General features: G+C 47.3%; 1 protein-coding gene across 1 annotated transcript; it reads left to right on the top strand.

Annotated features, from left to right (window-relative positions):
- The first annotated feature begins 1576 nt into the window (after positions 1–1576).
- Positions 1577–2737, top strand: LOC142433598 (melanoma-associated antigen B1-like). Its single transcript, XM_075538417.1, has one exon. It carries the CDS (start codon positions 1577–1579, stop codon positions 2735–2737), a length of 1161 nt encoding a protein of 386 aa, XP_075394532.1.
- Positions 2738–9526: the final 6789 nt, after the last annotated feature.

Here is a 9526-nt window from a genome sequence, read left to right as displayed (position 1 = left end):
GAATCAGAAATTTCAATGAAGTTAGCACCTTCTGGGTTAAAATATTTGTGCTGGGCTGCAGACTGGCGGGTTTGCACTGGGTAGAATGTTCACTCTTTACGTAATTGTTCTTGGGATCCCCATAACCTCATTTTCTGGACATACCTGGAGTCGTGGCACTGAATGCACTCTCCGAGGCCCCTCGAAAGTGCTACCTAGCTTGCACCAGCTTTCTCCTGGGTAGTATGTCCAAAAGGAGAAAGGGCAACGAAGGATAATCCTTCAGATGCTGTTTCCATGGCCTGAGGACCTCTGAGTGTCTGGGTCTTATGTTGTGCCCTCTGATGCTTCTCAGCTTCACAGAGGCATAATGGCTCAGGCATAATGGCTCTGGCATAATGGCTCAGGCATAATGGCTCTGATCAAGTATGGTAATAGGAATGTGAGCTGGACAATAGGTGGTGTAGGTACCCTGGACAAGGGAGAAGCATTAGCACAATACATAGGGAGATACCATTAAGCTTTAAGAAGTTACCCTCTAAAGGTTTACTTGAATGCACTGATCTAGAAACCTACAGGGAGTCCTACTGCCAGCTCTAGCAAGCCACCAAAAGAAAGGATTCTAATGAAAGCCTGAGTAGGGACCAGGCAGATCTATCAGCTGAAGTCCCCTTTCATTTTTATCAAAGAAGGAAGAGCCTACTCCACAGGGCGGCTCCACAGTTCCTTAGAGGGGCTTGTCTGGTCCCCAAGTGGAGTGAGTCCAGGTTCCACGTACAAAAGGTGTGTGTGTGTTGGGGAGGGGTCCGACGGCCTAACCCCAAGGGAGGCTCTGCCCTGAGTGTAAACAGCAGGCGCTAAGGTGAAACCCCGGGCTGCACAGGCCTGAACCCCTTCTAGGGTCTTTGAGAAGGGAGGTTTGATTGAGTCGGACTCCGGACTACACACAGATCCCCAGGGTCGGGTCGAGATTGATGTGCTGAACCTCAGGAAGCCCCCAGGGAACACTGGGTCCAAATGAACAGGGTCCCAAGAGACGCGCCCCTGATGTCGGCCCTCGGAGGTCCCCCTAACGGGTGGCCCTTGGTAGACCCTCACGTTCTTTAGCCGGAAGTGACGCTCTTCCATAGCAACGCAAGAGCCTGAGAGGTGCCCATTTCCTGTTGGAGGCGCAGGTGTGCCCAGGAGGCCAGGTAAGGGCCCTATACCTGAGCCAGTGGGACCAGCTATGTAATCCAGACCTCCTCTAGGCCTTACTAAGTCCCTGCCCCACCGCCAGGTTCCCAGTCACCAGGTCCACCGTGACCTTGGACATCTCCGGAGCTGGCTCTTCAGACCTGGTCTACAGGAGCGGCCCCAATCCTGAGGAGGGAGACGAACCACAGAGTGTAGCCAAACACAAGCCATCCTTCTCCCTAGTCTGAAGCCCTCGGGCAGATGTGTGACCCCCTGACTCGGCTCTAGTTAGCTATGGACTTTAGTTTGGGCCCTGGATCCAGGCGGTCACTGGGGAGAGGAGGGAGGAAACCTACTTTTCCTTGCCCGTCCCTGCCATTCCCCCCAGGGATTAGCAGGCAGACATGACACACACAGCCTAATGTTCACCCATCCTCCCCCACAGGCTTCTCAGGCACTGGGCCGACCAGATCGGGAGGCCTGTGCTTGCCGAGGCCGAAGTTCTCATAACCTCCCTCCTCCGTGGGTCGTGTCACTTGTCCACGCTGACTGTTTGCTGGTGCCCTTGACGACTGTCACCATGGATCATGGTCATAAGCGTAAGCGTCGTGGCCGTCGAACACGTCACAAGCTCCAAGGTGATCCCTGCGGTGCACAGCAGGAAGGGTTGTCCCTCTCCTCCTCTCCTCCTGATGGGGAATCTCTCCAGAGCTCTCCTGGGGTTCCAGTTTCCCAGGGGCCCCTGGGAGCCCAGTCCTCCACCACTGCTGCTGCAGGTGATGCCTGCACAAGAGCTGCCACGGGCCAAGAGGGGGGAAGGCCAAGTTCTTCTGGGGCACCACCCCGCACTGAGAGCACTCAAAAAGCCCTCATTTCCAAGATGGTGGGTATGCTGTTGCAGTTCCTGCTGGAGAAGTATCAAATGAAAGAGCCCATTATGAAGGCAGAAATGATGAAGGTCCTCGGTAGAAATTGCAAGGAGTCCTTCCCTGAGATCGTGATGATAACCACTGATGTGCTGGAGCTGGTATTTTGTCTTGACCTGAAGGAAATGGACACCAGCAAGCAATCCTATGTCCTTCTTCAGAATCTCTACCTCACCGAAGATGAAAAAAATCTGGGGAGTGTTGGTGACAGGGAGTTTCCCAAGAATGGACTCCTGATGGCTCTCCTGGCCTTGATCTACATAAAGGGCGACCGGGTCACTGAGGAAGAGATGTGGAAATACTTGAATATGTTGGGGGTGTATGATGGAGAGAATCACGTCTTCTTTGGGGAGCCCAGGAAGTTCATTACCAAAGATTTGATTGAGGAAAAGTACCTGGAGTGTGTGCAGGTGCCCAATAGTGATCCTCCAAGCTATGAATTGCTGTGGGGCCCCAGGGCCCTTGCTGCAACCAGCAAAATGCAAGCCCTGGAATTTTTTGCCAAGCTCACTGATACAGTCCCCACTGACTTCCCGCTGCAGTATGAAGCAGCTTTGAGAGATCAGGAATTTCGAGCCAGAGCCAGAGTTGCAGCCATAGCTAGTCATACTAGGGCATGCTCTGGGCCTACATCAGGCAGCTCCTCCCACCCATAGGCAAGTCTGAGGGAGATTATTCTCTCTGTGATTCACAAGAGAATTCAGACTTCAAGTAGTGGAAGGGCTGGGCGGAAGGGCCTTGTAATAGTTTATTCTACATATATTTTTATTTTACACTGTTGTTTCATTTTGCAAAATCCCATTTGATAGTTTTCAAATATCATTCTAGCCAGTCAAATGTTCATTAACCTAGGATCTCAAGTTATCACTGACATGGAACCCACATGTATTTATCTTTACAGAAAGTATAAGAGTAAGACTGTTAGTCTCTTCCTAAAGCAACATGAAAAACTTGGAATCTCTATTTCAATGTGGCAAGGGTTCCAGAACAATAAACCATCACTTGGGAATTGAGATTCTCTTGGAAATGGGAGTGAATGCCACAATAAAATATTTGATATGATGAATTATTCATTTCTGTCTACTTTTCTGTTTGTAAAAATTCAGCAATACTCATATCTTAAGATCAGTAATTTTCCAAAAATACAGATAAAATTAAGGAAGAAAAAATTAGATCACTGGTAGGCGGCTCTGTCAATCCCAGAGTATTTATTTACAGAGTATTACCTGCTTGAAATGCTCTGATGTTGCGGAATGAAATCCAGCCCTATCCATAGATGCTTAGCATCTAGAAGCAGCTGTCAAAGACTAGCATGTGAAAGCCTCTATGAATAAAGGACCAAGAAATATTAAGGGGTGGAGACCAGGGAGGTTCCAGGTGGGAGCAGTTTGAGGTGGTATACTGCGATCCCTGTAGGGGCTGTCATTTTTAATTAGGCTCCATGGTGCAGACAATGTGGGTGATGAAGAGGTGGGTGTGTGATGTGGAGGGGAACTAAATGGGTGAGGTGTGCAGCGGCAGACACTGCCATGTTGCGCCACAATATCAAGACCCTGACCCTGGACTCACGGATGGTGCTTACTGTTACTCAAGCATTGTGGGTAAAACAGGTCAAAATCCCCAGCAGGGACAGGACTGCAGTCTGTCTGTGGTTTTCTCCCTGTGCACTGTAAGCCATTCTGTGACTGGGTATGTAATGCACAGCATGTCTGTGGAGAGCCTGGGAAAGAAGAAGATACCCTCTAAGGTGAGATGTCAAGAAGCCGGTTCTCATTCTTTGCCTTGAGCTAGGATGCGAGAGTGCGCTCCAATAAAGGACATTACAATTAGGTGCCCTTGAGTATCTGTCAGGAGCCCTGGTGGTGTAGTGAATTTGTGTTTGGCTGCTAATGCAAGGTCACCGGTTCAAAAGCAACAGCCTTGTCTTTGTTTTTATTCTTGCACTGGCAGCCCACCAACTGTCATGCTGTTACTCCTTGAGCAGGGACGCATTCTTTCCATGGTTCCCTGTGTCAAAAGTGCTCAAGGTTTTCATGAAAGATAATAGGAGCCAAGAGAGCGACCTCCATGTTGGAAGACCCGGGAACATAAGCCAGACGTTAGGAATCCCACAAACAGCAGCTGGCACCTGCTGTCAAATGTAGAAGGGTCCAGGCAGGGCTTCTGAGCATTCCCACACTTTTCCTTCGGCGACCTCAAGAACCTGAGCATCTTGGCCTAAGAAGAGCACTTCAGGTAGTTGATGTACGAGTTTTCATATCTGATAGAAATCAAGGTGACTACCTTGAATGAGGATGTTGTTAAGGCCCAGCCAGAGAAGTGGGTCCCTCCCTGGCTGTCAAGGTGAGCATTCCAAAAAGAAATGAGAGACCACTCACTGCAGAAGAGAGGAGGCCCGAGGAAGCCCCGACCTAGCCTGTCCTACAGCCCTGGGTGGAGCATCCGTGACAGAATCCTCAGGTTAAAGACTCCCTTCATTCCCAGCTGGAGAGAAGGCCCCGGTGTAGTGAAGGCCTGCCGAGGAGCTGCAGAGGGAAAAGGACACTAACAGGAGTCCAGGTGAGGACTCTGTCTTGTGAGAAAATCTCCAATTGTAAGTAGCGAGGATCAACAGGAAGGCAACACAGCATTTGACCCAAAAACCACCTTCAGAGTTTTTAGGCAGAAGTTGTTTCCTCTTATTTTGGTCAAACAAGGTATCTGGCAGGTAAGACTTGGATTTAACAGGATGGGGGTGGTGGTGGGGGTGGCGGGTCTGCAGACAGAGGAGACTTGCCTGTAAATGGAGTAAGGTTTATAGGAGGGGAGGGGGTGAAATTATTCCCAAAATAGACTTTAGCCAGGGCACCGATCTAGCCTTTACTCCAGGGAGGCCGCAGGCAGAGTCTCCAGGCTTCAACCGCTGCCCTTCTATATTGCAGTGGTCTCCTTCTTAACTGGTAAGGCAGGTCTGTATAGGAATGAACCTCATTCAGCCTCTGATAAGTACCAGGATGTAGCACCTGAGCAAGTGTGTTAATGGACCATCACTTCCAAAAGTGTGTCCCAGAGTCCTGCCCCTACTGATGGCCCTTGGAGATCCCCCAACCTCCATGGCTCCTGGAGACACACCAACTGCATTATCCGGACGTGATTTTTCTGGTAGCTGCCTTTGTGGGGACAGAATTTCAGAACTGTGAGTTCTATGATTTGAGAAGGTTGTCTTCTGCTTCTGGAATAGCGAAGTGCCAGATTGGTCAGGAATCAAGGTGAGGACCCTGAAGGTAGACTGGGAGCATCACACACCCCAGAGCAAAACACCCCTGGTCCCTGCTTCCATCGCACGCTCTAAGAGAACACAGCAAGAATATCTGTCTTAACTTGTGTTTAGACAATCTCCAGAAAGTCAGCATACGGACTCAGGTAGTGCTCCTACTCTTCAAAGTGCACTTTAGTCATCGGCTTACCTAGCAGTGTCTAGATGAGGTTATTGAAGGCTAATTAATCTAAAGAAGGAGCTCCTCAAAGTTCTCTAGCTGACAAGGGCATTAGAAAGACCTTGGGGAGGTGAGGGTCTTAGTTGAGCAGAGCTCTTGCTGTTCCCCAAAGAGCGCTTACCCAGGCCTTATTGGAAATCTATGTGAGACAGGACTTTGGGGCCCTGGGACCCCGTTTCCTCCTGGAGGATCTTAAGCAGTGGTGAGATTCAAATAATATAACAGCTAATTCGCTTCCCCATTTACCATTTTAAGTATTAGAAAAACATAAGGATGCACTAATAGGGAGTTTATTATTCCATACACTTCAAATTTAGTTAGAACAATGTGGCAGTCTGGGTACTTTAGAGAAACAAATCCACAGAAACTTGTGTATAAGAGAGAGCTTAGGAGAGGAGATGGGTCAGCCAGGGTGAAATGTAGTACCGGTGAAGAACACAGCTTTCCCCCAGATCCTGGATGCTTCCTCCCCCCAACTACCATGATCCGAATTCTACCTTGCAGGACTGGATAGGGCAGAGGTTGTACACTGGTGCATATGGGAGCTGGAGCCACAGGGAATCCAGGGTGGACGATACCTTCAGGACCAGGGGTGTGAGGGGCGATGCTGGGAGAGTGGAGGGTGAGTGGGTTGGAAAGGGGGAACTGATTACAAGGATCCACATGTGACCTCCTCCCTTGGAGATGGATGGCAGAGAAGGTGGGGAGGGAGACTCTGGATAGGCCAAGAAATGACAAAATAACAATCTGTGGATTATCAAGGGCTCATGAGGGAGGGGGAAAAAAAGAGGACCTGATGCAAAGGGCTTAAGTGGAGAGCAAATGCTTTGAGAGTGATTAGGGCAAAGAATGTATGGATGTGATTTGTACAATTGATGTATGTATATGTATGGATTGTGATAAGAGTTGTGTGAGCCCCTAATAAAATGTAAAAAAATAAAAAAGATATCAAGGACAGATTTATGTTGAAAATAACTATGAAATTCTATACACACACACACACACACACACACACACACAAGAGAGAGCTTATATAAAGATTAAGTGTGCATCAAGAAAACATCCCAACCCAGTGCTGCCCAAGCCAACAAGTCCAACTTTAACCCATTAATCCATATGTCCAACACCAATTCACAAAGTCCTCCTCCATCTCACAAAACAGATGCAATGATGCCGACTGCAGGAGGAAAGCAGAGTCAGTAAATGTGTAAGCATCTCAGCGCTGGCAGGGGTCTCCACATGGCTGCTCCAGCACCCAGGGCTGCATCAGGGTAGGTCCATGAAGCTTCTCCTTTGGGATGTCTTGCAGGAAGTGAGCCTTGCAAGCTGAAGCAGGGGACTGCTAATGCAGCTGCACCCTGAAGCAGGGAACAGCTAAGGCAGTCCCACCATCACAAAGCAAGAGACCTGAGAACTAGAAAGGCGAGGCTCACCAAGCCATTTGTCCCTCTGCCCTTCCATTATCCCCACATGTGTTTATTGGCCAGGTTGGCACAATAAACTACCTCAAACAATAAAAGGGGTACACAGAACTCGATTATATGAGTTTTACCATATGAATGAAAAGTATTAAATCATAACTGACAAACAAAAATGGAAAATTTTAAGACTTTTTCACATTGCTTCCTGACTACCACCTTCAATTGCAGCACCCTTCACTTTCACCTGAGAAGCATGAATGATGTGATGTATCTTTTGCCACCTTTTCACTGTCGGAGAGGCATCCCATTCTTTTAGAGGGAGGCCCAGTAGACAATCATCATTGCGTTTGATGTATTCAGAACAGCTAAGCAACTACACTGCTCTCAACATACTATGTTCTTCTTGGAAAACAGTTTTCTGCTTCTGGTCAATTTCAAGTAATTGTTCAGACTATATTTTTTGCTCTGTGATCACTTTCAGGAATTCACCCCTAGTATCTTGTGGGAATTCAGCATGACCGAATGCTGAAATCAACTCGCAGCGTGTCCTCCTTTGGTTGTTTGGCACTGTTCCTCTTTATCTTACATGTTTGTTTACTGAAGTGACAAGTGCAGGCGATAAAAATATATTGTTTCATCAAAACCAAAGCCAGTTTTGTGAAATAATAATTTCATATGCAGGCATTGTTCTGCCTCATTCTTTGCTCCTCTGGGTAGAAAGTACATTCTATGGGTGCTTAGAATGGACTGTTTTGAAGATGAACGTTAAAAAAGGAGTAAGGAATGTAAATTTGTGATTTCCACCCTGGGTAGCCCCCCCACCTTTTACAAAGAATCCTGATTTGAAGTGTCATTTTTGCAACTGGTTCACCAAACTCAACCAAAAATTACCTCCCAGCTCTGCCAAACCTGTCTTTACTGGCTAAATCCCACTGCTGGTCTTAGGGATGTGGTACCTTGGTTTAATGTACCAGCTCCTTTTCTACATAAGGAGGAGACCCAAAGCCTTACAGGAGTTACAGGAAAGCCTGTGTGGAAGGACTGAAGTTATCACCCAGCTGAGAAATGGAGAAGCAACAGGCAGTCCCTGCATGTGGTCCTCGGGGACCCAGGCATGGAAGTCAGGCATCTGTGAATTCTCATTCTTTTGGATGCCGGCAGGTTGGTTAGAGCCCTGATGTGTGCGCAGGAGCTTTGTATCAGCAGAGGCAAGTGTACCAGGCCATCACTGAAGCCTGAAGCCCTCAATCTGAACCAAACTGAGGGCTCTGAATGAGCACTGGCCTCTCCAAGGCAGCCCAGACAAAAAGAGCCCAACTGAACCATCAGCACTGAGGGCTGGCTGATAGGGGCTGTGGATTATGGTGGTACTTTGCTTACTCTTAGGGGGTCCCAGAGAGATAGGGGCATTGGTTCAGAGTATTATACTTAGAGAAGCTGGGGAACAGGGTGGGGGCTAGGAGGGGGCAGACACTGCCAAGAAATGATACAATGGTCCTAAAGGGGAACTAAGAGGACCCACAGCAGAGGGAGTCCCCATACGGCTAGTCCTATTGGTTCCTGATCCCTATCCCAGTAAGCCCCACACTTTAGAATAGCCTAAGACGTGCTTTAATGACTTCCACAGGTTTCGGTGGAACATGCTGAACATACACAGGAGCCCTGTAGGTTTCTAGATCGATGCATTCAAGGAAATCTTTAGAGCAGTGGTTCTCAACCTTCGTAATGCTGCGACACTTTAGTACAGTTTGTGGCGACCCCCAAACGTAAAATTATTTTTGTTGCTTCTTCCTAACTGTAATTTTGCTATTGTTATAAATTGCGCTACAAATATCTGATATGCAGACAGTATTTGCATTGTTACAAATGAACATAAATTTAATTGATCATAAAGCATAGCAATTAATCACAAAGCAATATGTAATTTTATATTGTGTAATATTTCTTTTTTTAAAAAACATTTTATTAGGGGCTCATACAACTCTTATCACAATCCATACACATACATACATCAATGGTATAAAGCATATCTGTACATTCTTTGCCCTAATCAATTTCTTTTTTTTTCCTTTTCTTTTTTTACATTTTATTAGGGGCTCATACAACTCTTATCACAATCCATACATATACATACATCAATTGTATAAAGCACATCCGCACATTCCCTGCCCCAATCATTCTCAAAGCATTTGCTCTCCACTTAAACCCTTTGTAATATTTATTTCTAATGACAAATAAGTCAAATTTTGTCTTGAAGCACGGTGTAGCATGGGTAACAATGTTCACGTCGGCTACGCATATGTGGATGTATCTGCATGTGTGTGGACCCGCCTGGAGAAGGATAGAGGAACAGTGTCTTGGTTCCTAAGACCATCAGAAATATGTGTTTTCTGATGGTCTGAGGTGACCCCTGTGAAAGGGTCGTTCAACCCCCAAAAGTGGTCGGGACCCACAGGTTGGTAACCAATGTGTTAGAGGAGACCTTCTTAAAGTTTAATGGTATCTCCCTATGGATTGTGCTAATGCTTCTCCCTTTTCCAGGTTGCTA

The sequence above is a fragment of the Tenrec ecaudatus genome, chromosome X (genome assembly GCF_050624435.1).
Source record: "Tenrec ecaudatus isolate mTenEca1 chromosome X, mTenEca1.hap1, whole genome shotgun sequence".
NCBI lineage: Eukaryota > Metazoa > Chordata > Mammalia > Afrosoricida > Tenrecidae > Tenrec > Tenrec ecaudatus.
Note: the sequence above shows the minus strand (reverse complement) of the source record. Positions and strands in the feature narration are given on the sequence as shown.

Coding starts and splice junctions, on each gene's coding strand:
- LOC142433598 (XM_075538417.1), top strand. CDS start 1,577: ATGTTCACCCATCCTCCCCCACAGGCTTCTCAGGCACTGGGCCGACCA.